General features: G+C 49.2%; 2 protein-coding genes across 7 annotated transcripts in view; one reads left to right on the top strand and one right to left on the bottom strand.

Moving 5' to 3' along the window:
• The window catches only part of LOC117897560 (neural cell adhesion molecule 1), a 64,574-nt gene extending 52,613 nt beyond the window's left edge, over nucleotides 1–11,961 (top strand). The window contains exons 15-18 of one of the 4 annotated variants that reach the window (XM_034806495.1): nucleotides 2,149–2,419; nucleotides 4,346–4,596; nucleotides 6,057–6,236; nucleotides 10,567–11,961. In XM_034806495.1, the coding sequence (XP_034662386.1) occupies nucleotides 2,149–2,419; nucleotides 4,346–4,596; nucleotides 6,057–6,236; nucleotides 10,567–10,631 (767 nt within the window). In that variant the 3' untranslated portion in view covers nucleotides 10,632–11,961. Of the gene's footprint in view, nucleotides 1–2,148; nucleotides 2,420–4,345; nucleotides 4,597–6,056 lie in introns of all 4 variants that reach the window. The other 3 variants (XM_034806494.1, XM_034806493.1, XM_034806492.1) reach the window with 3 other exon arrangements.
• Nucleotides 11,962–14,207: 2,246 nt separating this feature from the next.
• Nucleotides 14,208–27,540, bottom strand: part of LOC117897558 (ankyrin repeat and KH domain-containing protein mask) — a 69,038-nt gene continuing 55,705 nt past the window's right edge. For 2 of the 3 annotated variants that reach the window (XM_034806491.1, XM_034806490.1), the window contains exons 2-7: nucleotides 26,177–26,450; nucleotides 25,803–26,118; nucleotides 22,829–25,738; nucleotides 17,175–17,454; nucleotides 16,996–17,116; nucleotides 14,209–16,023 (exon numbers count right to left, since the gene is read on the bottom strand). In XM_034806491.1, coding sequence (XP_034662382.1) covers nucleotides 15,656–16,023; nucleotides 16,996–17,116; nucleotides 17,175–17,454; nucleotides 22,829–25,738; nucleotides 25,803–26,118; nucleotides 26,177–26,258 — 4,077 coding nt within the window. In that variant the 5' untranslated portion in view covers nucleotides 26,259–26,450 and the 3' untranslated portion in view covers nucleotides 14,209–15,655. Of the gene's footprint in view, nucleotides 16,024–16,995; nucleotides 17,117–17,174; nucleotides 17,455–22,828; nucleotides 25,739–25,802; nucleotides 26,119–26,176; nucleotides 26,451–27,540 lie in introns of all 3 variants that reach the window. The other variant, XM_034806489.1, reaches the window with a different exon arrangement.

Genomic DNA, 27,540 nt, shown 5'->3' with positions numbered 1-27,540 from the left:
TTATTGTTCCTTTCACGTTCTCCATCCACTCTCGCTCGCTCTCTCGTTCAGTTTCTTTACTTTTCCTTACAGTCTCCCTCAGAAGTGTGCGCACACACCACTACGAGTGCCAGCAACAATGCTGCCATTATTTTCATGCTGATTTTTATTTTTATCTGCATTTCCATTACCATTTCCACTGCCATTTGCTGCTGCCGCTGCTGCAATGGAGAACCGCACGGAAGCTTTTCTGGCCATTTTTGGGGCATTTTCATTTTCGTTTGCTCGCCGTTGCTCGCGCCCCTTAACCATAAATCACTCATATTGGCCCGATTTAATGGCACTAATTGCGTTTGATACGCAAATGTTCGATTCACTGCCGAAACTTAGTTACCGACGAAACAGCTGCCTGGAATCAGAGGCCCCAAAATACAGTTACTCCCGTATGTTAATGCTTACGCTTACACAGTCCTGCACGGACTAGCTCGCTGTCTCTGTCTTTGTTTGTCCGTGCCCGTGAACAACACAATGGCGGCTCGTAAATTCGGCCTCTGAGCAGTGGCTGTGATTACATGGAGCGAGAGAAAGCCGGAGACTGTGGACTCCATGGAGTCCATGGAGGGCGCCTCGGCGTGGAGGAGGCTGCCCCTAATTTATGCGGAATTTTAACAGCTGGCTGTGTGGCCCAGTGCCTGTTTCTATGCCTATTCCTAGTCATGGCCCACGCAGGCGTTTTTATTTAGGTGGGTACACGGTGCCTGGGGATCCATCCCGAATACCGATCCCCCTGCCCCTCGTACATGTGTGGGGCTATAAATTCAAGCAAGGTTGGACGAGCAGTAGCTGCAGCTAACAAGATTCTGCAAATAAATAAGATGAAGGCAAATCAGCTGACGCTGATTTAAATCAGTTTACGCAGAACTCATCAGGAGAATTTATTACGCCACTCGCGGCGAGCCAAGGCGAGCAAAAAGTGAAAAATATCAAGCAAAGTGGCCACTTGAGCTGGGGCAAAGCATCGGGCATCAAAGGAGAGCGCAAAGCAGCCAGCAAATAAATAAGCAAATGCTCTCCGGCTGCTATAATGGGAGTAAGAAAAAAAAAGGTAAACCAAAGACAAGGATGAGGATGAGCATGAGGCTGTGACTGAGACTGAGCCCAGAGCCTTGAGCAGCAGCAAACTGATTAAAAAACAGGCAGAGATGATGACGAAGATGCCGTGAACCATGGCATCGGTGAGCCGCCCAGTGGCAGGGCAAAGGCCAGGCCAAGCCAGGCGAGGCAATAACAAGAGGCAAGAACAAAAATTAAATTGAGCCGCAGGTGTAGGCAATTTCCACTCAAACGCTCACTTCAAAAGCCAAAAGGATAGTCCGTGCCAGGGCCCAGCATCGAGGCGCTGAGGCTGAAGCTGTGGCATGATGTTGGCAATGTTTCAATTCCGAGGCCGTTGCTTTGACGGCCCGCAAATGGAGCGGAAATGTTGCTCTGCCAAGGAGCGAGAGAGCACAACAGAGCCTGGCATTAACGAATGTCTGGCATAAATCTTGCCTGGGGATCATCTTACAATCAGTTGGGCTCCCTGGGAGGCACAGGCCCTCCTGCACACACACGCATTATGTTGCAATTTCCGCCTGCTGGAAATCTAATAAATATAAACAATGGCTGGCTACACCCCGCCTCCCTCCCGCCTTACATGTGCCTCGTAAAATAATTTCCGCAGATTTTCGTGGCAAGTGCCATCAGCTCTAATCGCCGGTAATAAGCGGCCAAGGAGGACTCAGCTGCCATTTCTTTGATTTCCATAATTCCACACGGAATCTGCGATTATTTATTCTCTTCGTAGTTTTTTGGCTAATTTCAATTTTCAATACTGAACCAGAGGCCAAAGGGCATGGAGCAAAGTAAACAAACAGGGCGTGGCACACAGTCAAAGCAATCAGTTAAGCAATGGGAGAACGGAAAGCGGCACAAAACAAATAAATAAATAAACGACGAGTGGAGAGGCAAACACAAATCAGCATCCAAAATAATTTTCGAGCAAATAACAAATCATTGCGAGCGGCAGCCTCCACAAAACTATCTTCCACCCACACCTACACACAATCTACATCCACAATCTACATATGTATGTGTAATCCATCCACTATTTCATCTCTTTTTCCCCAGATGAATCGAGCGACCCCAGGGAGGACCCGACGCCCGCAGAAACAACGCATCATGGCGGCACCGGGCCGGGGGGCAGCAGCAGCGCTGGAGGCGTGGGCACCGGCGCCAGCATAGGCAATGGGCCGGAGAAGCAATCCACGCTCCTGATACTCGCCGCCACCGTTGTGATAGGCGCCGTCATTGTGACGTCAATTATCGTGGCCGGCATCGTCGTCGTCTGCCGGCACAGGCCGCGGCCACCTGAGCCGCAGGAGGTGCGCAAGAGCATGCGGTGAGTCCTGATTCCTGATTCCTGAGTCCTTTCCCTCCTTTGCTCGTTATCTTGCCCGTAGAAAAACTAATAATGAAATTGTTTGCTGCCGGCATCCTGGCTACTGTCTCTCCCACTCTCTCGCTCTTTGTGTGCAGAAATAATTACGAAATTATTTATGTGGAGCACGTGACTGACAGCAGTTCCCAGTGCTTGCCGAGAATTCCACGCTTATGCTTATTACGGTGGAATGTAATGTAATTAAATGACGGCCGGACCCGAGCACAAATGGGCGCTCCTCAATCAATTTTGCCGCAGGCCGGGCCTGTCCTTCTTTAAACTCTGTTGGCCCCGGTCTCACATCAAAGGGCGAAGCGAATCGGGTCCAGGCCCGGCTAATGTCGGGTTCATTAAAGACGATCGTCTTAACAGTTTGAGGGGCCAATCGATTAGCGCGGCTACAGCTAGGCCACCAAAGGGCACGCACCTGCCCAGTAAATTATGCTTAGTCTGTAATTAAATTAATTAAACCTGCACCTGACGACAACGACGACGACCCAAAAGAGGACACACAGTGCCTAGAACTTGTAGGAGAAAACGAGCACCGGAAGCGAAGGCAGCCGCACAAGTGAAAGTTTCCATTTAAGATAGGAAATCAGCGCGGAAGGGTCGCTGGTCCATCCTCCACCATCTCTCTCGTGGGTGGGTAATTAAGCAGCTGCTTAGCTGTGGCTATAGCTTTAGCTGTGCTCCAACTCTGTCAACTGTCTGCCCGGCTAATGAAAGATAAACATGCAGCATACCCCAGTCCAGCCACCGACCTCGTTTCGTATCGATGGTGCAGGTTGATTGCCAGGGCATGGCCCGGATCTGGATCGGAGCCCCAGACACTGTTGGACTGATGACTTTTTTTCTTGAATGTTCCTCTGCTGCTGCGGCTGCTGATTGCTCAATAATGAATTCGGGCGTGCCACTTCAAAGCGAAACAAACCAGCGAAATATTAATTATAGTTTCTGAAAATAGTCAACCCATCGCCGCCGGTCCGCCAGTCCGCCAGTCCCATGCACATCAAAGCGCGACAGCCGCATGCGGGTCATTAAATGGTCATCCCAACTGTCAGACGGCAGCCAGGGCAGGGCCCGCTTCGGGTTGGGTCTCTGTGCATGAATAAAATTTCAGCATCACCTGCTGGCAGGTGAACCGTGTGCCCATGTACCCACCCCACCGATGCCTCTCCTCCGCCGATTCCCATGTGCGTCTGTGCATAAATTTTAATGATTTGCCTTTTGCGGCAAAAGTATTTGTGCAAATATTTGATCCATGTGTGTGTGTGTATCTTTTGCCCAAAGTTCCGACTGATAAGAGAGCGAGTGAGTGTGTGCCGCTGTAATTAGCGCTCCCGGTGGCAATCGGGCTTATATTTAATTTACTACGGACCATCGAGCGGGCTGATTAAAATTAGAAAGTCCCCCAGCGAGAAATGGAATTATGCTGCCAATATTTATTATTGCAATGCGGTGGATGGGCTGCTGCTGGCATGAAATTCATTAAATTCCACTTCGAAGAATTACAAATATTCCGCATACGCAGTCTGCCATGGCCACTAAATAAATTATGTTTTCATTTCCACCCATTTTTTCCACCCCTTTGCGTTGGGGAAAGTTTTGCTGCAGTCGCTCCCCAGGTGACGGTCTCTAATGGCCGGCTCCGAATGTTGCTTTTGTTATTGAAATTTTGAATTTGTGGCTTAGTTCTATTTTTTCCCCTGTTTCGTCCAAAGTTTGTTAAGCTGTTTTTCATGCGGGCTTCTGCCTTGGGAACTATTACCAACTTGCCAGAGAACTGACGCTCTGGGGATAGGCGTGCAAACTTTTAATAGATTTTGCGGTTGCTTTTTTTTATTATTCACTAAATTTCCCCTTTCTTTTTCTCCGAATGGTGTTTAGGCCGGCGCGGAACGATGTGCCCAGCATGTACATCGAGGAGGACGAGCTGAATGAGCTGGAGGAGGGCGGCGGTCGAGCGGCCGAGATACGAGCGCGCGTAACACCCGTTAATTCGCATCTATGCGGTGGGGGTGGCGGCGGAGGAGGCATACCAGGCGTCGGCTCGAGTGGCGGTGCCATTGTGGGCGTGGCCGGACCACATCACTACATCTCGGAGAGCTTCATTCAGTACGCGCAGCCCAGTCTAAACGGTACTATTCCAAAATCTATACTCAACAAGCTGTAGTTCTAGTCAGTCTGTAGTTCAAAATTTAGTTCTAGTTGTAGTTGTAGTCAAGTAGCCATCAATTTATCTTTACATAAACCGATATATGTACATATACATATGTATATGTATTTATGTATATTTGATAATGCATCCCACTTGGTTTGCTCAACGAGTTTTCAGTTTGCAATTGAAGTGCGCACTTAATATTAATTTGTATTCATAGTTTTAGTTGATTGATTTGCCCAATTGAATTTTGCTACCATCTGTACATAGTTCTCTTGCACACACATTTATTGCCTGTATATACACCACGCACACACACACACATTTATAGTAAAAACAATCATGAATCTTTATGTTGTTTGGTAGCCATTATGTAGATTAGCTGAACATCTCCTTTAGTCACATTTCATTCGGAATGCAGCCAAACGAAACGAAACGAAACAAAATGAATAAATTGTGAATGCAATTCGAATGCACAAATATCAATTATTTTTTCTCTATTCTTTTCTGTCTGAATTCTAATATAATTATTATTTATCTGGTTGCTGTTCAAAAATCTAATTTCTCGTCAAGTATTTTGGCATGCATTTTGCGAGGGGCACCATTTCGACGGATTTGCACATAGAACTACATAAATATATCCCCATAATGATACTCAAAGGGGATCTATCATGAAAAATAATTTACATTCTGAATTGTTGGCTTGAGCTGGCGCTAATGATGCGGTAAAACATCGAGTGGGTTTGCCAGTTGCCAGTTGCCAGCCACCAACACACATGTAAAATCCAACAACTAATTGCCCTTTCATTAGGCATCCACAAAAGTAGCATTTGACACACAATTTTCTAATTAGCGCTGATCGAAGTACACAGCATTTCATTACGTTTCATTTAATTTGAGTTGAATTGAATGGACTTGAATTTGAATTGAATTCAAATACGAATTTCACTTCGAATTGGAACGAGTCACACGGCAATTGGCAGCGATTAGTTCAAGTATTTGGAAAGTTATTTCGCATTAGCAAGGCACCTGTTACGAGTACGAGTATGCCCACTCCTCACACACTCCCAAATAGAAGACCCAGCGTCAGTCCCCATGTAGCAAATAGATCTCTCTCTTTCTATCTTCTTCTCTCGCTATGTATGCATCTCCCTCTCTCCTTCTGTCTGTGTCTTTGTATCTTTATAGATATATTGCTCTGTTGCTCCAACCCCCTAGGTAATGAAAAACCCTTTCAACTCACAATCAAACTGTCTTAATCCTCAACTTGAAGTTGTAAATACCTCTCGCCCAGTACTTAAAGCAATGTAGTCCAATCCCCTCCCCCAAAAAATACATATACTCCAGCGTACAGAGTTGAGCCGCAAAGTTGCTGCCCGTTGTAGCTGTTGCGAGACTAACGAGACTCACTGTGTTCCTGTTATCCTGTTATCCACCCAGGCGATGTGCTCCTACCTTTGCTTGTAACGTCCAGCCAGCCGGGCAACAGCGGCTACCGCCTGGCCTCGCCCGTCTCCGCCACCATCTCGAACGTGGTTGTGGCCGTGCCACAGCTTCAGCCAGTTGCCACAGCAGCTACTGCTGCTGCTGCTGGGAGTGACTCTGCCTGGCCGCCCAAATGTATGCAAAGTAAATTTTATGTAACTAAATCTGTGCAGCAGGCTGAAAGGCAACAGCCGCCCCCACTCAAACAGAAACTTGCCCAGAAACAGAAACAGAACCAGACCGAGACCCAGGAACAGGAACAAAAACAGAACCAGAAACAAGTGCAGTTGCAGCTGCAACTTCAGGCCCGAACACAGATGGGCTGCCATGTCTAAGCCAAGCTGCTGTCTGCTGTCCGCTTGGAGCATTGGCTGTCGACAAGAGAGCTGTGGAGCTGAATCCCAAAAATATATTTAATGAACCATTCCAGCAAAACCAATGGCATGGCATTTTTGCTTCATTTCACATTTTAATTTGTCGTCCATTTAGGATCCCAATTTATATTTCTTGTTGCAAATGCTGCTGCTACGAGTAGCTGCTGATGCTGATGCAACATTCATGCATTCACATGTCGCTCATCCAATTTCCTTTATTACCTTTGTGCACCCGAAACTATTTTTGCTAGATTTCTTCACATGGTTTATCTGCAATGCAAATGAAACAAAAATTGCAAGAGAATTTCCTTTTATTTGCTGAATTTGCCATGATTACGGACGGAGCGAGCGCCCTTTTGAAAGCTCTGCAAACCAGAAAATTAGTCAGATGAAGGGATCACGGATATTAAATAAAAGCTAATTGAAGTTTATGAGTTTTTTGACAGCCATTTTGTTTGGCCACAAAATTAGAGGCCAGGGAACAGGCGCACACACACACAGACAGCAACGACAATACGAACACCAGAGAATGCAGCAGCAGCAGTCAAATATTTTGTTTAAAAAGGGATAAATGCTGCAGATCCCAGCTCTGAAACTGGGGGCAAGACAGTGATGACAGTGATGGGCCATGGGAGCAGGGGACTGGGCACTGGGAGTGCGGACTGTTTGCGCAGTCTTTGTTTTTCGTTGACATTTGTGTTTATTTCTCTCTATGCTGTCTGCCTCAACTCTCTCACTGCCCCCACGCTTCCCTACCCTGCAGCAGTGGCAAGCCTTTTAGACGTTTTGCATACATTTTTGAAGCGCAGGACACGCCAGTGCAAACAAACATATGTACACGATTCTGTCTCTCCCCCTCTCCCTCACTCTCTTTGTGTGTGTTTGTGCCTCAGACAGCAACAAATTTAGCAAAATATTCTGACATTCCTCGGCCCCTGTGCCCCGCTCTGCCGTTCTGTTTACTGTGCGAGCTCATGCAGACTTTGTTTTAACTTTGAATTGCATAAATTTTAATTATTTCGAAAGCACTAAATTAAAACGCAAAAATAAGCACAAAGGCACACACACACACACACACTGGCACACTCAGACTCTCGCAAATAGGGAGTCCGGGAGAGGCATGCCGACATGCTGGCAAATGCAAATATTATTTAATGGGCATATGTGTCGTATACGTGATATTATTGCTAACACAACATGGGGCCCGCACCTCGCTTGCGCCCCAGCCTCTGCTCTGCACTGCCCTGCTGGGGCTCAAATGTCACAAATTAGCTAAATTTGATTTTGTCAGCGATTTAATTTTATATTTTCATTACTTTTTCCCCGCCTTCGTTTTGTCTTTTGCTCCTTCCTCTTCCACTTCCGCCCGCCTGTCAGCCGCCTTAATTTATGTGTGTGCTTGGGTGGGTGGGGGGTGCTCTGACACGACCCACGACACACACATACATTTGACTGTCAGGCGGGTGTAGCAGGGTGTGTGCATATTTGTAGTGTCCTCGTGTCCTCCCGTCAGCACATAAACCAAGTCAACTGGCTTACAAGACACTAACAAGTGCCCCAAGTCACTGCTGAAGTGCGCCCAAGGAGCGCTCTGTCCAGACACGCTGTGCGAGTAGCTGTTACACCAAAGACGCAAAACTAAAGGGAACACAGTTTAGGGGCAGGCACTCCTCGATGGGGGATTACACTTACACGGCGCCCCACACAAGCAGCCCCAAAAATGTCGCCTGTCAACGTCGCCTGTCTCTTGAAGCTCAAATAAGAACTTGAAGTTGCAATTCTGCATTCTCCAGCACCCACACGGACACACGGACAGCTCTTCAAGTGTTATGCTATATTTAAATGTGTGTTTTTTTATGTTTCAAATGCAGCTTTACTTAGCTGCAAAGCGAAATTGAAATAAAGAACGCACACATGCAGCACTGTATCTCGGGGGCAGACAAGTGAGCTACTGCGAGCGACTGCGCCATATACTGCCATCTTGGCAGTGGCTGTCATTAGCCAACATTTTTAATTGCATATGCTAGTCCCTCGTGCCCTCGCATTTCTCTGCCGCTCGCTCGCGTTTCAGGTGTCTGCCGGGAGCTGGAGCCAAAGCCAGAGCCGTAGCCCGGCCCCTTGGCGCAGTCAAATTCGTTTGACTTTTTATGCCCCACAGTCATTGCTGCCACGCTCTGTTCTGTGCATGTGTGGGGGGGAGAGGGAGACATTTTTTGTTTCATCGTTTGCTGCTTTTTTTCTGCGTTTCTGTGTGTGTGCACATTTGTTTCATTTCATGCTGCTCCATTCATTTTGCTCGGCATCTCTCTTTTTTTGTGTCTTATTGTTGGTGTTGTTTGTCTTGCCGCTTGTACTGTCTGTCTGTTTGTGTGTGTGCGAGCGAGTCAAGAGTCGCGACGTCGACATGCAGCGTCTGAGCAACATTTGTGTAGCCTTCGTCCTTGTGCCATCTTCAAAGAGTGTGTGTGTGTGTGTGCGCTCGCGTATTTGTGTAGTAAGTAATGTGAGTGGGTTGTAGGTGGTAGGTTTCTTGTGCACTTCAGCGCCACTCGTCTAATTAGACAAAGTTAAGACCCAGCCACACACAGCAGCCACTCGAAATGAGCACACGGTGCCATTTTCTGTGGCCCAACGAGTGCCTAGCATTATCTTAAAGACTCCTTAAAGCATTCATGCCATCCCTACACACGCTTTCTACTCGCACTTTGATGTCGTCGTCCCGCAAAAAATGCCACAGAATTTGCTTGGGCAACATTGTTTATGTGGCCATACGCACCATTCTCACCCACATTCTATGCCACTCCTGCAGGAGCCGCAATGTCAAGCGGCGTTCATTCATTTGTCGCCGCACTTCCGCTTCCTCTCTTCGCATCATCTTCCCAGAGAGTTTCTACATATACCCTGCAAGAAGGTAGCATTCTGTGGTCTAGCAACTCCGAACCCTCTGGAGTATTTCCTTGCCTGGAGAAGTCTGTGCATGGGTTGACCACATATGTAGCTGCCATACAAACGTTCCATCCGCAAGGGTATTAAATGCTACTGTTCTTTGGTCGTTTTTTGTTTGCTTCCCACTTTGTTGGATGAGGCCGTGACATCCAGGCTGGCAACATTTTTGCGACTTTTGACATTTTTTAATGCTGTCAGGCATGGCGTGAAAGTAAACGTGAAGGGCCCACAGCCCACAGGGGCGACATACTCGTACGCAGCATAGTAGAGATGAGAGCCTGCTGCTGCCTTAGTTTGTGCGTCTTTATGACTCAAAGACGCCACACAAATGTGACATAAAAGGCGATAATAATAAAATATCACACAGGGTGTGCTCTCTGTCGCTCTCTCGCCAAATAACAAACTGCAAAATCGTAAAGGACAAGCGGCAAATGAAGGCTGGTGCTGGTGCTGCTGCTGAATGGCGCTCAAGTTTCACTTGTGCCGCGCAGTCGGACCACAATAAAATGTATTCCGGCATAAATTCCAATGAAATGTGCCAATAAAAATTAAGAAATTGTTGAATTATTTTATGTTTACGAGCGTTGACAGAGAGGTACAGGGGGTAGGGCTGGGTCCTAGTAAAGTGAATATTAATATTGAAATGTTATTGTGTTGTTCCGGTTTCTGGTGCTCGTATTTGTTTGTGTGTGTCGTTCGTTCAATGTTTTTCCTGTGCTTTTATTAGTTGTTATTTTCGTTTTGTGTTTCTCTTATCAGCGCACAAATGGTCGTCTGGTCACGCTTTTGATATGTAATCGTATTGTGCTAATGGCTCTCTTTTTCTTTTGCTGCTCAAATAATAATTTGCAACTGTTGTGATGTCATTTTTGCAAGAAATATCAACAAAAACCAAAAACCAAAAACCAAAAACGAAAACGAAACAAGCCCAAAAACTAATCGGTATAAATATTTTGCTTTTGTTTCTCTAAAACACACACGCACACCACACACACTCACACACTCATAAACATTCACTCTACCATTTTTCACTCGCATAAATTTACACACACACACACACACACACGTATACATTCTTACATATGCTTCCGGCATTTGCTGTTGATTTTGTTTTATATACCAACCTACAAAAGTGTATATTGCAGACCCGGATCTGATATTGCCGCGCGGCGAATTGGAATTTACGACCCTGGATCCCACGCTGAAGTAATTGTAAAAAGTAATAATAAATATCCGCCGTAGTGAACAACAACAAGCAGCCACAATAGACACATTACACACACACACACACACATACACACAGAAAGATACACACAGCCGATCCGCGGTGAGAGCTCATAATTCACGGGCATTTCATTAAACATAGCTGTAAATTTTTAGCATAAATTTAAATGCATTAACGCAGGAAAAACGAAAAAAAAAGGGAAGGTAAGACGTGCTACGTACTGGTGGCTATACGTAGGTACACACACACACACACACACATAGTTATAGGTTTAAGCCATTTTGTAATTGTCAGCCATATTTAAGTGTCATACGAAACCAAAAATCAAAAGATTAAACCCGAAATCGAATTACTGCTGCTCTATAAATAGGCTAAAAACCATTTGCAAACTAAAATCAAAAGATACCTAAGCAAAATTGTAAATAAAACATCCAACAACTGGAGGGGATTCGAATGGAAATGGAAACTGCAACGAAAACCGTTGCACCATCATCAAATTGTACATACAGATATATAGAGAGAGAACGGGCAAACATTAATCAAACTGCATTTATATGTTGAATATTAATTGTAATTAATGAACAACTAGTCGATAAGCAATTAGCCAAATAAGCCTTGTGTATTTAAAGTGTAATTAAGACTCCTAGAGCTGGAATTATTGGTAATAATCAAATGTAAATGCCAGAGCGCCAGCTCTCTGCCTCGATGGACGGTGTGTGTGTGTTTGTCGGCCGTTCAATAACGATATAGAAATCCATTAGTCGTTAGTGCCACATCTTGTTAATGGCCAGCTAAAATTAAAATGTTACCAAAATTAAATATTTATTCCGGGGCCTCAGGGTCCACGCCATTCCGCACATCTCTGGCTCATCTGTGGGCCAGTTCCTGTTGCTATTTATACCAACAATTCATGAATATTCTATTACCACAACAAGCCGAATCGAAACGAAGATGAATAATCAAGAGAGCAACCAGCAAAACACACACAAAACAGAGAGAACAAACCCTAAGTGGGCGATGTTCGAGTGCTGTTCGAGTAATGAATAAAATGTTGAATAAACAGTCGCAAAAAAGAAACATGCCAGTTACGAGAGCATCGAACCACAAAAAGGGAACTACAACTACAACTATAAAACTGAATTCATTGTAAATGTTATAAATAACTAAGGTAACCGAGCGAAGAGGAGAGCAAAGCAGAGCGTAGATAATACTCGTTATAAAACTAATAATAATAATTGTAATAATAATACGGCATACCAGTTTACACAATACTCCAATGTAATTCGAATTCTAATTTCAAATATACAACAACAACCATGAATAAAAGCGAAATGGCAGACTAGCAAAAATATACAGTGCGTATGCGTAATAAAAATAAATTGATATACATATAGATATAAATATATATATAATATATGCAGATAAACAGGGTGGAGGTCCACACCACCAACCACCCCGTTCTCTGTCTCTGTCACTCTGAACAAAACCAAACTGATTGTTTTTAAGCAAAAGTTAGTCTTACAAAATGAAGTAATTAATAAACGAAAAGGAAAAGGAAAGAAAAGGAAACCATAAAAAAACACAACTACAAAAGTGAAATACATTAGATGTAAGTCGAAACTACTGAGTGTGTTAATAATAATAATGAATACTGAATAAATAAACGAAAAATTCGAGAAAACTAACCATTGAAATTAATTCCAATTACGGTAACTTCGGTAGGGAACATCAAAGCGAAGATTAATGCTGGAACCCCTACCACTGACTGTACTCCCGCTGGCCAAAATCTTGTTTGCCCAACTTTGGCCAAGGGTTAAGTGTTATTAATGCCGAGCAAATCCTGTAGCTGCATCCCCGTCTGCAGTCCTGATTGCCACTTGAGGCGCGTAATCGAAACACTGCCAAGGCGGTCGGTCAATGGAGACCCGCCTTCATTACTCTGTACAAGCATCGGGCAGCCGCCACGACACACCACTGCTCCAGCTCCTGCTGATCCAATGTAAACCCCACAACCAAGGCAACTCCTCAAAGCCGAGTTAAGGCTAGTCAGCTACACAGAGAGAGAGAGAGAGCTTCAGGGGTAGAATGGAATTGATGCTGAAAGTGGGCGAGTGGGAGTGGCCTGGAAGATTAAAACTGTTCGAGGGAAATTCGGCAGCTCGTGCGAAAGAGCTCCCCAGTGTGAGAGCTGCTGGCTCCCAAGAAGGCAAAGTTTCCAATGAAACTTTTTGCACGACGAATGCAAGTCTGTTTGCCTTAATTTGTTGCACACCTTTTACAGAGCAGAGCAAGCAGATCAGAGAAGAGGAAGTAAAGGCCGGAGGAGGGTTGTACCATTCAACCTGAAATCTATTGGTAATGGAATTTGGACCCGAACTGGAGTATTCGCTGGTCTGTTGCCTCTTAAGAATCGGACATTATGAAGCCGCAGCTTAATTTGGAAAATGTTACATGGAATCTGCATTGTGTGGTCTTTGAATCCCAATCCACTGCGAAAGTGTTCTCTGTAATTTGGGTTGGCACGTGCGGATTTACTTTTCACTCTACTTTTCCAGCTCACCTTCGTTGCTGTTGCCTTTTTTGTTGTCTTTTTTTATGGCTGGCAACTGGCAACTGGCAAATGGCAACCGGCAGTCGCCTTAGCTAGCTGCAACTTTTCTGTGGCAATTGCCAAGGAACTTCAAGTGCCACCCCCCAAAACCCCACCCAATCCTAAACGCACTTTGCAGCATCGAAGCTAAAAATAAAGCCACATAAATCCGAAGATTTGCCCTCAAGTGCGCAAATCGAAATGGAATCCCTGGGTCGCTTGCCCCCTGCCCCTGACATGCCTCAAACCAGCCCCCCCGAGAGTGACTGCTTAGCCCTCAACGTGCTTAAATAAATTAAACGTTGTTCGGTCGACGGGGCCAAATCGTTGGCCATTCATGGTGGGCCCTAGTCGGCCTGTCACTGCTCACGGAGGCATGCTTAGCCCGGACAGGGCTGTTGAAATATTAATGCCACCAGGCTGGCCCAGACACCGACATGGACATGGACATTCTCGATGCCACTTGCGAGATCATAAAAGCCAGTTTGGAATTCAATTAGCAGCCGGACAAAAGGCAATGCTCCTACAGTGTCGATATCTTGGTGGAAAAAATCATAACGCCATCGACTGACTGGCATCGATTGAGTGCAGCGATTATTGCGATCGCTCGCTGACAGCTGCAGTTGTAACTGCCACTCCGAGCAGCAGGCTGTCAGCCACGACGAACGGGGATGGGCTGCAGATATCCGTGGAATGCCGTAAAAATGTTGGGTCCTGCTTCTCGTCGCTGTCGTTGTCGTGGGTCTCTCTAGGCAGATGCTGAAATAATGATACCGGCGCCAGCAAAGCGAGCAATCATATCGAGCGTCGGGCTGTGCGCGCCTACAACGGAATGTATGCCAAGGACATTCAAACCGTAGATTTGTATGTAACTGCCGCTATTGTTTTGGCCACGTTTTGGCGCGGCTGAGTGGTTGTGTGGCTGTGTGTTTGGGTATAGAATTCTTGTTACAATTGAGACATTTTCAACGTTTATTTAGCGACAGCTGCCTTAGACTTAGATCTACTGCGTAAACTCTTTAAATGCGAAATAGTTTGATACATGTAATGAAATCAATTTAAGGCTGCTGCTCCTGTTGCTGCCACTGCGGGAACTCCTCCCTGCCCTGCCCTGCCCTGCTCGATGGTTTATACAATTTAAAAATCGCGACGCTTTTTGTATGCAGTGCAATTATTCTCCATTTACAATGCACTCAGCGCGAAAGTAAGCAAACAGACAAACAACGGCTTCAATGGTTGGCTCCTCCAGCAGAGCGGAGAGCGGAGAGCGGTTGGGGGCAGATAGGTAGGGGCGAGGCAGCGTCAGCACCCCCTGCCGGGTCGCGAAAGCAGACAAGTAAATAAAATTGCAAATAAAGTAAAAATGTTGAAATGCCAAAGAAATGCACGGTACATATTTTACATTTATTCATTCGCTTATTCTGATTCCGAATCTGCTTCAGCGTCAGCTTCTGCTTCTGCTTTTGCTTTTGCTTCTGCTTTTGTTCCGTGTTTGTTTGTGGCTGTTGCTCCTGCTGTTCCTGCTGCTGCTCTGGTCTCTGGTCTCTGGGTTTTCCCCTGCTGCTTTTTGTACTGTTTGACTACAAAAGCGACGATGGGCGGCATGTCCTCACGCCTGTCGCCTAGTCCTGGTAAGCCGAGCGTTAATAACAACGCTTATCTGTGGCATTAGAAGCATCCCAAGCAGCAGCAGCAGCCCTCCCCTCCCCACCCTCCCACACAGCAGCAACGACAAAAAATTATAATGAAAAACTGAAATAAAAGCGCAGCAGCAGCGGCAGACAAACAAACAAGCAAACGGTGGAGGGGGAGAAAAACAGGAAAATGTGAAGAAAAAAACGAAACAAGCCAACAAAACAGAATGGGTGGAGGAGCCGCAGCACTCACACACGGGCACGGGGTGGCAGGAGCACATAATTTAAGCTGCCGTTACTGCTGCTGCATGCAACGCTGCTGGCGTGACAACTTCAACTGACAGCCGCAGAGCAGCGCCATCATCCATTATCAGCAGTTGGCCATCTTAGAGTGCAGCAGGATGCAGGATCAGCACGCGACTCGAATGGGAAATACCCAGGAAGAGCTCAGGGAAGCAGCAGCTCGCCGGGCAGCAACGTCTAATATGCCAGCTGCAAGCTCTGGTTTTTTTCATGGTTTTCCGCCAGCAGCCCGAACAGGAAACAAACGGCAAAAAAATGCTAACGGACAGCGGACAACGGGTGGTCACAACAACAGCAACAGCAGCGACACAAAATGTTGCAATGGCATTGTTTTAATGCATTTGCAGCAGCAGCAGCAGCAACAGCAGGGAACGGTATGCGGGGCCGAGGCCAGTGACGAGGGCTGATGGCAATGGCATTGGAGCGACTGGCTGTACGCACTGCATGCCACCACATTACGTATACGGTGGCGGGGAGTGGGGCTACTTGCCACCGCCTGGTGGCTCGCCCGCAGTATTCCGGCATTGCTTTTGGTATTGTTTGTGCGACTCGATGGCACTGCCATGCCCCGAGGAGTCCTTAACTGTGAACGTCACATAATAGCGTTTATTGCTGTCCAACTTTTCCGCTGGCAGTGAAATTAGTTGCTTGTTCTTGCCATGCGACAGCTCCAGGGCAACCTTGTGGTTGCAGCGGCTGCCAGCGTCGCCGCCACCGAGGCCGCCGACGCGTCCGCTGGAGGCACGACCGCTGGTGAGTATTTTGGGCAGAAAGAAGCTGCTCACGCTGCCGGTCTTCTTGTACGGTCCAAAGCCAAACTTGGGCATCGTGTGGTGATTCATCATGGGAACTGCAATATCAAGATGCAGAGAGACAGACACATTAGATTAATGATCAAGGGCGATCAGTGCAGCCAGGGGGCAGGGACAGGGCCACTTCAATGAATTGCCAGCTGCCAGAGCTGCTGTCAGAGGCGCCTCCCGTCAGGTGGCGTGGACAACACTCTGCTAAATTGCATGCAATCGTAAAAACAAGTAAGAGAATGGGTGCAAGAGTGTGTGCGGGAATGTAGCTTCAATTGCCACAGCTGTAGCTTGCTGCTGGCGCTGACACTCGTCGCTCACAAACCATTTTCGGTGGCCGGATCTCAGAGCGTTCTCAGTTGGGGAGGATTAGTAGCCGACTTGCTGCTACTTTCAACAAAATAACAGCAGCAACAGGAAGTGGCAAGAAGAACAAAACAGAGGGCACAGCCGGGGCACAAATGAATGCGTTTTTAATTTGCCATAAGCCGGACGCATCCTTTTGAAGGCGAAAAGCATCCATCCATCCGTCCATCTATCCACAGAGACTGAGCGAGCGAGCGAGTGAAAGATGTAATAAAAGTTGAAAGCCAGAAAGGCGCTCGGTCTGTCGGTCGGTCTGTCTAGAGGATTTTTTAATTTGCCTCGCACTGAATAAACTGCTCGTAATTAGGATTTATATTTTTATGGCCCCGGGCAACTGGGGCATCTGCTTTGAATTCGAGTGTCCGCCATGTCCGCTGTGCAACCCACCGCTTGACCCACTGCTGGCAGGCGAGGGCAAAGACAAAGGCGAGGGTGAGGGCGAGAGCGAGGAGCTGGCAGTGAAAGTGTTTCAAGCTCCTGGGCCAAGCGATTTGACTTCAGAGTGCCATTCGGAATGCCATTCGGACTGGTGCCATTTTTCACGCTTGCACACAGCCGTTTAAAGCCCTCAGGGTGCGCGCTCTCTCTCTCAAAAGGAAGCGTGTGAAATGAGAAACAGGAAGCGAGAGTCCTTCCCCCTATCCCCGACTTACTGTAGGCGGCACAGGGAATGCCCGTGTAGGCGTGAGCCGCATGCAGGCAGCGATGCGTCTTCGTGGTGCACTGCAGCGCCTTCTCGTAGGCATTGTAGTCCGGACTGAGTCGCCGCTCCGCCTGAAAGAGAGAATACAGCATGAGAGAGAAGCAAAGCGGAAGGTAAATTGTGAGCAACCTCCTCGTAGACATCGTTGATGTTCTGGAAGTTGTTGGTGCCCGGCTTCTGGAGTCCCTTGAGCGTCTCGTACAGGAAGAGTTCAAAGTTCTTGAACGTGTACTCGCTGAAGTTGTAGCGCCGCAGCCTGGTGCCCGTCTCCCCGTTCAGCAGCACACACGACTTGTGGTAGTCATCGACGGCCCGCTTCACCAGCACCGCCTCGTTCAGCTTGCTGGAACGTATCTGCAGCGATTTGAGCTCCAGCAGATGCTGAAAGATCTTGCGCTCCATGTAATATCTGCAAAAGTACACAAACAATAGGAATAAAGGCAATAAAGAACCTCCGAAAGAAAAGCGCAGTCAGTGGCAGGCTCTCGGCCATCCTCATCTTGGAGCTTTGCTAGCGCACAAAATAAATGTTGGCAAATGTACGTAAATTGTCATTTTGATATTTCGCGAGGCAAACAAAGAGACAGCCGCCTGCTGTGTTGTCGAGCAGGAGCAGCATCCGCAGCGTTCCCCCACATTTTGGACCGCCTCAGAGGCCCCGCGCCCAGCCCAGACAATGCGCGAGCGCAATAAAAGGCATCGTGTTATTAAAATTTCTTTCAAAAAATACTAAAGTGCGTACGCGGAAAAAATTCTATTAATAATTGAGCGGGCGAGGCAGAGTTCAAGTCAAAATTAAAGCCAGCAACGCGCAGGGCGCCCCTCTATGCCATAAAATGTTATTAGAAATTATATTAAAAATTAGGCAAATACGAGGGGAAGAGCATGTTAAAGGGGGAGAGACTGAGAGGGAAATGTGCAGCACTTTAAGCACTTGAAAGTTGTTCCTTAAACCTTACTCCATCCGGAGGGCCAACAACTTTTTTCCAAATCAACTGACGGCATCGTCATTCGCATCCTCATCCTCGTGCTCAGCGTCAACCGGTTGGCAGGGAAATGCATTTTACCGAAAAAGCTAAGCAAATTTGTCAAGTGCACTTGGAGGGAGCAGCAGGCAGCAGGCAGGCAGCAGGCAGGCAGGCAGCTGGCAGCCGTTTTGAAAATTGTTTATTGTTATGAGGCGACCGCTTGACACTGCTCGCCACTTGGCTGCACCACTGCGAATTTATGCAAAACAATTTTGACTTTGAAACAAAAGTTCATTGGTCGCACCCAACCCGTGGGGTGGTTGGGTTACCCAGGGATACCGTGAGAGAACCAGCTGAGAGGCAGCTAATAAATAGCAAGAGTGCCCGGCCCTGCTGCCCCTGAGAAAGGTAAGAATGCTTGTGAGCCAAAAACTGCGTAATAAATTGGCCGAGGGCCGTGGCAAAATCCCCGAAGCGGCTTCAAAGCGGCCAGCTCTGAGTCCCGTGCCGCTCTGCTGGCCATCCTTCTTCCGCTTGTTTTGCCACTGCCAATGTGCAGCCTCCGCCCGCTTGCTGCTGCTGCTGCTGCTGCTGCGGTCATCTCATCTTCATCTTCAGCCTCATCCTCATCTTCATCTTCATGCTCAGCGGCAGCTTCGTCTTCATCTTCATCACCATTTTGCCCCATCTTTATCTTTATCTTGGTCGTCAGCGTCAGCGTCATCGTCAGCGCTTCAGCGCTTGTTTGCCGAAGCGCTTTTCAATTTTACGCCTCCCTCGCTATCGGCTCCTCTTTCTCCCCTGCACCCTCCTCCCCCCTTTCGCTCAGTTGCGCTTGAGCTATTTGCAAGTCTTTCTCTTTGTGCCTGCGCCACCGACTGTGCAAATACTTTTTGCCATGCTGTCCTTGGCACATTTTTTGCAGCCGCTTCTTCTTCTTCGCACCTCCTGCCTCCTGTCCCCTGTCCCCTTTGCCACTGCCTTTTCCCTCTGCTGTTGCTGTCGCTGTCGCTGTCGCTGCCACTGCCACTGCTACTGATTTCCGTTTCCGCTTTACGTTCGCTTAGTACAACTTTCATTTCATTTTCTTGTGCGGCGTTGATTTTGTGTGCTACATTTGCAACTGCAAGCGCTTCCAGCGACCGACCAACCCAGCCTGTCCGACCAACCAACCAACCAACCAACCAACCGATTGACACCAGCCCATAGTCCCAGCACCCAGTCGCAGCCCACGTCTTCCTGTTTGTGACACAAATGTGACAGGCAAAAAGTGCACGCACCACCAAAGTGGATGAAGTGGAAGGCCCGCCAGGGGCAAAGTCAGCACAGGCAGAGGCAGAGGCATAGGCACAGTGCTCTGCTCGGCTCTGCTCTGCTGGAGCGCTGACAACGCCAGTGACAACAAAATGCAAAGAAATTAAGCGCTGCACAAGTTGCAACAGGAACAACAGGGGCAAAAAAACAGCCTGGCTGCCGGCAATTTGTGCGGCACAAATAACAAAAGCGAGGCAGAACCTTTTGCCAAGTGTTAATGGTCGGACGAGTGAGAGGGAGAGCGGCGGCTGCTGCACGTGGCCTGCATACAGCAGGTGGGAGGTGGACTTCATTCTCCCATTCCCTAAAAATCGATGACCGCCAAACAGCGAAAAGTCTGCGGCTGATTTGAAAGTCGCTCGCACTGTCGGCTTCTTCAGCTTTGCCCGAAAAACTTTTCCGCTTCATTTTTCATTACGGCTGTGTTCTTGAGCTGCTGCTTCAAACTTTTACCAAGTGCAGACCCACTGAGAGGGAGCTTTATCGTCTGCCGGAATGCCAAGTGGCTGAAGAACACTCCAAAGCCCAGCCAGAGTTGGAAGGAAGTCCAGCAGTAAACTTTAAGCAAAATAACGCATTTGATTTGCCATGTTGCCAGATTAATTAAGTGCTGCATAGTTTTTGCATAATCAAACGTTTAAAATCGGCCCACAAAATATTGCCTAATTGCGTCACGCCCCGAGGGCGAAGGGCGTAACAAAAATGTGTCCAATCCACAAGGACAGGCCGATAAACTCGGCCGTCCCCGAAACCAAATCCAAATATTTAACAATGTCAATTACGTGAGCGCACATTATAAATCCCAAATCTCACCTGTGCTGCTGGGACGCACACCCGACACACTCCCATACACACACACACACACACACACACACACACACACACACACACACGCACCGGCGGTAAGTTATTTGTTTAATTTATGCGTCAGATAAAATTTTAATCTCTTTGGAGCCAAATGCGAGCAGGGAGAATAAAGTTGGCCGAGCAGCAAGCAACAGCAACAGCCACAGCAGCAAGTCCAGGTCCAACTCTAGGTCCCAGGTCCAAGTCTCGGTCCAGGGCAAATGGAAAACAGCAAATGCGAATGCAAAATATATACGAATAAAATGAAAAACAAAATCTCTATTTACACACTTTTCATGGAGTATGCTTCGCACTGGAGTGGGTCCTCTTCTGTGGGCGTATTCTACTGGGAGCTATGGATTCCGGATTCACTTTTTACTTCATTTCAGAGCTCCCTCTACGCTCCGCTCCCCCCACGCGAATTCTATTTTGCATTTTTTTTCTTTTGCTGCTTTCCCCTTCAGATTCCTTCTGTGTGTTTTGCGAGAATTAATTGACTCACTCTGTCGACTTGTTGAGGAAGTTGTTCTGGGAAAGTTGCCGGCTCTGTGTGAGGCTGTGCGAGACACTTGTTTGACTTTCGGTTTGCCCGTGCATTGCCTATACGCCGCATGGTGCGTATTTGCCGAAACCTTAACACGGAGCGCGACTTGGACTTGGTCTTGCGCCTGCTCTTGGCTACAGCTTGTAGCTGTGTTTTTTTGGTCTTCTTCCCGGCTTTTGCAAACAGCCGAGTTAAATATTTTCATTAGTCAAGTGGAAAGAATTATTTATGAAATGCGCTCTCGCTGGCCGAATGTTGCTTTTGCTTTTTGTTTTTGTTTGGCCAGAGCCAGAGCAGAGCTGAGAGCCAGCGCCAGAGTTTCAGTTTCAGTTATTCGCTTTCTTTTTCGGTTTTGAATGTTTGCAAATTTATTCATGGGGGCTGCAAGGCAGATTAGCAAAATTAATAAAAGTCAGCTTACGCTTTTTAATTAAGTTTCCTGTGTGTTTGTTTGTGTATTTGTGTGTGTGGGGGCATAGCTTATGCAAATACCATAAATAAATACAATTGACTTTTAAGTTTGAGGCAGCAGCAACAGCAACAGCAACTCATAGCTCGTGGCATCAGCGCGTGCTATTGATTCGCCTCAAATGAATGACAGAAAATGAAATTACCGAGCAGCAGCACAACGGCTTAAGGCCAGATTTCTGTTCTGTTCTGTTCTGTTTGGTGCCACACACACATCACTAGTTGGCGGCTTATGGCCAATTTCGGGTAACAAAATCCTTGGGGGCACAAAAGGATTTCCGGAACAAGCGGGCAAACGAAGAGCGAACACAAATGGTAATTGCCTCTTGCTGACTGCCGCTTGTGCCGCCTCTTGCCGCTTGTCGCCTCCTCCAAAAATTTCCCCCGCTAATCTGCACTAATTCCATTTACAATTAGCATTAGCGAGTTGTAAACGGAGCAGCCCAGCGACTGCTTTACTCTCTCTTTGGTTTTATCCAAGCACCCAGAACTGTTGCTCTGGTTCCAGGCTCATTTTCATATTTTGTTCAAGTTTCTGCATAAACAAAGCAAACACACCGCAGGTGGGATGCTCCTTGCGGAGGCGTGTGCCCCTCTCTCCGTGTCCGTGTCCGTGCAGCTAATTAAAATGCGCAACTCTTTGCCGGAAATGAGCATTTCGGCTAATGACAAGGGCGGACGAGATTTGGCGGGGGCGTTCTTCGTTAGCATTGAAAATGCCCGTAAATCAGGATGGATATTAGTGAAGTGGGTGGCTGGCTGCTGGCTGGATGCTTGCCCCTTGCCGTTGACCTAATTATGATTTACATTTTACGTTCCTCCCTCTAATCGTTTGACCCCTTCTGCAAAAACATTCAATTTCGGCTAATTATGTCTGCGACAACCAAAAGAAGTCATGCTGAAGCGCAGTCGGGAATTGTTTTAAGCACTTGTCACAACGGCACGAAGAGGCCAATTAATTTGTCACACACCACACCCTGCAGTCACACACACACACACACACACTCCTCTCGTTTGTTTGTGTTCCCACCTGGTACGGTCAAGCCGCGACCCCCCGAACCACTGGGGTCGCATGGTTCATGCTCAAGTACATGGAAAATGAACATTAATGCCGCGTTTATTGCCTTTAACCGCATTATAATAACTTTAAAGCGCACATTTTTATGGCGAACGGAAGCCGGGCAATTTATTTACTGACCAGAGCACAACAATGGACGCCGCGGCTATCCCAGAAACCCAACAAAAAATGAAAGAAAAAAGGCAAGAAATGAGAAATGTTGCCCAGGCTATTAAATCCCTGACTAAATTAACTTTAAGGCGGCATGGACGAGTGGCTAAGGGGAGCGGCTGGAGCCTCCAGGCAGTTTGATTACATTAAAAGGCCACGGAGGCTGTGTGCGCGCGTGATACAATGTGGAGTACGGTGGCCACGGGCCATGGGCGCTGGGACATTCAAGTTGATTAAAATCAAGCATCAAGTAAATAAATCTACAGCCAAAAAGGCAGCAGCGGCAGCAGCAGCAGCGGAGGAGTAGTCGCCACTAACTGCCTGGAGATTAATTTAAATGAATGAATTTCGCCATCAACTCTCACAGCGAATCGACATGGCAAATCTCGGACTCTCCTCCACTTCACTCACTCACCTACGAATGTTGCGCTGAATGGAGCGCGTGACGGCGGCCATGTCGCAGGCGCCCTTATCGCCGGGCTTCCGATTCTCCAGGCGGCTGCTGCACGAACGACCGTCCAGGGTGGCGTAGATGGGGCGTCGCGGCATGGCCGTGTGGGCGGACCGCAGGGTGGGTATCTTGCTGCGCTCTGCCCGCGGACTGGGCTCGAAGCCCGAGTCCTGATCCTTGCTGGTCAGCACGGCAGTGCCGCCGTCGCGGGTCTCCTGGGCATTCTTCCAATTGCTGCGCGTCTTTGCTCCGCTGCGCACGCGCTTCTTGAGGCGTCGCTTGCGGCCATTGGCCATCGCATCGTAGGCTCCAGCGGCTCCCGTGGCGTCACTGGTGGCTGTGGCCGCGTCTGCCGCTGCTCCACCCACGCCATGCCGATTGCCGCTGCTCAGGAAGCGACGCAGCGCACTGTCGTGCTCTGGGTCAATGCCATCGATATCGTCGTCGTCGTACTCCTCAGCGTCGTACTCCTCATAGTCGTAGTCCAACTGCTCCAGCTCTGCGGCGCTGGGCAGCTTGGCCGCTGCCGCGCTGCCTTCGGCCACCACTTGAAAGACTTGATTGCTGGTGCCGCTCCTTGCGGGACGCGCTGCACGCTCCGCGGGCTCCCCCGCGGACTCGTCGCTCTTCAGCACTTGGAAGCTCGATTTGCGCTCAGTGGCCAGTGGCTCATCGGAAGCATTTGCATTCGCATTGCCCCCCGGGGCATCTGCAACTGGGTCATCGTCCGCCGAATCCGAGGGCAGCAGTGTGAACGAACGTCTCGACTCTTGCTCCCGTTGCGGCGGCTGCTGCTCCTGGGACTGCGCCTGGCTGGCAGCTGGAGACGGCACAGGAGCTGGGGCAGTGGCTCGGGCTGGGGCTTGTGTTTCAGGGCGCGGCTGCTGTGCGGTTGGCGGCTTTTTTGGCTCAACCTGCGGCTCTGACGGGGGAGGAGTGCTGGGGCTGGAGCTGGGTGCCGGCTGCTCTCGATTTTTGCCAGCAGATGCTGTTGATGCTTTTGATGGCTCCCCACCAGCCTCTGACTGTGGTTGGGCTTCCGCCTCTGCGGTTGTCTGTGGCTTGGGCGTTTCCCCTTCGCCACCTTCAGCGCTGACTGCTGGCGGTGTGGGCGTGGCAGGTACAGGGGGCGCTGACTCTGGCTGTGGCTGTGGCTCAGGTGTGGGTGTGGGTGGGTTTTCTTTTGCCACTTTTTCGGGTTGCTGCTGCTCCTCCTTCAGCTCTGCCGGTGGCTCTTCGGTGGAGCTCTTGGACTCGCTGCTCAGCGCAGTGGCTGCTATTTTGATAACCTGTTCCACCTCCTTGGACACCAACTGCGTCTCCTCCTCGCTGAGCTGCAGCTTGGGCTCAGGCTCCGACTGCTGCTGCACCTCTGTGGCTGATGGTTGTTCCAATTCCTCCGACGATTTGGATGTCTGCTGCTCGGCATCGTGATGCACATCGACTTGGGTCACCACAGACTTGGCCGCCTCCTGTTCCTCGTCTGTCAGCTCCACGGCATGCGTGTCAACCACCTGCAGGGTCTCCGCTGGCAGGCCGCTCCTTTCGCTCTTGGCGCTCTGCGGCGGCGACTTGATGAAGGTACGCTCCTTGTTGGCTGTGGACGGTGGCGTTTGGAGTTTGCTGGCGGACTGGGGGCGTTCCTTGGCACTGCCCGACTGTTCTTGGTCGCCGTGCACCTCAATCTGCTTCCTGGAACCCTTCACTGCCGATCCATTCGACTTGTTATCCTCACTGGCCGCCTCATCGCTTTCTCGCTGCTCTTTCGAGCGTCGGGAAGATGTGGAACGCTTGCGGGAGACCACACGCTCCTTCCTTCGCTTGTGGTAGCAGCAGTTCTCGCAGGAGTCCTCGTCGTACTCCTCGCCCTCCCACTCGCTGGAGCTGGCATAGCGCTCTCCTCGGCTCCTGCGTCGCCTGATCTCAATGTTGCTCTTGGAGCGGCACAAATCGCTGCACTTTTCGTGCTTGGACTCGCCGCAGCTGCTGGTGCGCCGGCGCAGCTGTCGCCGCTTGTGGCGCCTGCAAATGTGTTTCAGACGCTGCTCCTTGCGGTAGGTTTGCTCCGCACAGCTGCAGTCGGCATCCTCCTGGCCATGGCCGTTGCCACTCCCATTATCCTCATCAGAACGCTTGAGATACACGACATACTTCTTGGAGCTGCGCAGATCCTGCACCTCCTCCTTCTCCACATACTTGAGGGGCCTCACCAGATCCGCAGCATTGGCTTCGTGGAAGGGATTGCCCCGTCGTGTGGTGAGTTTCACCTTGTTCGAGGGCTGTCCACCATTCGCTTGCAGGAACTTGGCCGTCGAGCGATGTCCCCGCTGCAGTGCTCCATCCAGAGGTGTCAGCACGAGGCCTCGGGAGTTGCGATAAACGGCATTCACGTCCCCTCCATAGTCCAGCAGCAGCTTGCACATGTCCGTGTAGTCATTGGCCGCCGCAATGTGCAGCAAACTGCGTCCATCGTTGCTGGTGGTGTTCACCTGCTTGGATCGCTGTGCCAGCAGCCATTCCACGAGCTCTCTGCGCCCGGAGGCAGCTGCCTCATGCAGCGGCAGATCTCCCTTGGCATTCCGCAGCCACAGATTCGCGCCGCGCTCCTTCAACAGCTTCAACGTCTCGAACTGTCCCTTGGCGCAGCCACAATGAGCCGGCGTACGCCCCTTGCGATCCTGTCGATTGGGATCCGCCTCCAGGTCCAGCAGACGGGCAGTGGAATCGGCATGGCCCAGGGTCACGGCATAGTGCAGCGCCGTGCAGCCGTTGGAGTCGATGAGATCGGTTGGAGCGCCGCACAGGCTGATTAGCGTATCAATGCACTCCGTGTGGCCACGTGAGCCAGCGCAGTGTAGGGCTGTGAGGCCATCTCTGGAAGCAGAATAAGAGATTTATTATGAGAGAATATTTTGAGGGAAGAGAACGCGTCACCCACTTATCAGCACTCTCCACACGGGCGCCCGCTTTGACCAAAGCAATCACCGCCTTGGCCGAGCCCGCTGAGGCAGCCCACAGCAGCGGCTGCCGCCCATCCTTGTCCTGCACATCCACACAGCTCTGTGGATGGGAGAGCAGAATGCCGAGTATTTCCAGTGCCAGTTTGCTGGAGTTGCTGGACTGCTGCTTGCTGTCGTAGCTGGCGCCGCACATCTGGCCGGCATAGTGCAACGGAGTGCCGCCATTCACATCCGGCTGGGCGACATTTGCCCCAGCCGAGAGGACAACGCGCAGGGACTCCACCTCGCCGCAAACTAGAGCAAAAGATTGAAGTTAATCAATCATTATGGAGGCGGACTGAGACACACTCACCCGTTGCCCAGTGCACCACCGAGTGACCCTCATTGTCCACCGCATTCACGTCGGCTTTGTTCGCTAGCAGCAAGTTGACCATCGCCAAGTTGCCCTGAATAACAGCCAAGTGAAGCGGCGTGAAGCCATCCTCATCGGCGGACTCCAGCAGCTCGGGGGCTGCGATGGCGATGCTGGCCGCCGCCACGAGGTCTCTTGTCTGCTCCAGATCCTGCGCGGCACAGTAGTGCAGCGCGTTCCGATTGCTGCGGTCCCTTTGCCGCAGCAGCTGGGGCTGCAAATAGCACAAGAGAGAGAGAAATGTAGGTAAGATTACAGCGTTTATTAACAGGTTTTCCGGCTCAAAAATTAATTATTACGGCTCAGCCATTCGCTTGTCGATGGATGATGATGGCAAAGGCAGGAGATTCCACCTGCTGAGCTGCAGCGTGGAGGCTGGCTGCAGCCTGGAGCCACGGCAGCCGCAACCGATTAATAAACTAATTAAAATGTCATTTGCATATTGCATCAATTTATGCCTCCACTCCACTCGACTCCAATGTGGCAGCAGCCGCGACATTTGCCCCCGCGACAGCAGCTCTTCGCTCCCTTCGCTCTCTGCCGCTCTCCCTTCACCGCTTTGGCTGTGGCCGCTGCTATGTTTGATAGATCGCGTAATTGTTGCGGCCCAAAAACCTTAATTGCCAGCAAATATTTGTACAAAAATGCACATACTCGCTCGCTTGTTGTTTATTTAACCAGCCAAGTTGTTGGTGGTTGGCCTGATTGGTTGCCTGTCTGACTGTCTTCCTGCCTCCGCTGGTCGCTCGGTCGGTCGGTTGGTTGGTTGGTGGGTTGTTTGATTGGCAAAACGAAAGCAATTATTTTTTCCAAACATATCACGCCCCTGGCCACACACACACACACACACACACGCGCGCGTTGAGTGCAGAAGTACTTGCCAATTAATTATTAAACCATACATATAGGTGCACGTTAATCATGTGGAAGTTATTACCCAAAAAAGCAGCAAAAATAATGTGCAGCAAGGAGAACGCGGCGTCCGCTGCCCAGCACGTTGGTCAGTAACTAAAGCAACAGTCACGGGCCATGGCAATGGCAACGGCAACGTCAAAAGGTAAACAAAGCGGAAAAAGCGTCGCCTGGAAAGTGCAAGTGTCGGGGACGCCTGGAAACGGTCGAAAATGCATTGGAAGTTCGTTGTCCCTGGCAACGTGGTGAGTTACCGCTGCACTCGAAGAAATGGAAGAGTAATTTCTGCTACTTTGTGTTTTTTGTGTGCGCTCACCAGATTTGTGTTTGCATTTTTGGCGCGCAAAATCACATCAAACTCCAGGGGCAACGAGAACATGTTCGTCGGGCGA

The sequence above is a fragment of the Drosophila subobscura genome, chromosome O, assembly GCF_008121235.1.
Source record: "Drosophila subobscura isolate 14011-0131.10 chromosome O, UCBerk_Dsub_1.0, whole genome shotgun sequence".
NCBI classification, from domain to species: Eukaryota; Metazoa; Arthropoda; class Insecta; order Diptera; family Drosophilidae; genus Drosophila; species Drosophila subobscura.
Note: the sequence above shows the minus strand (reverse complement) of the source record. Positions and strands in the feature narration are given on the sequence as shown.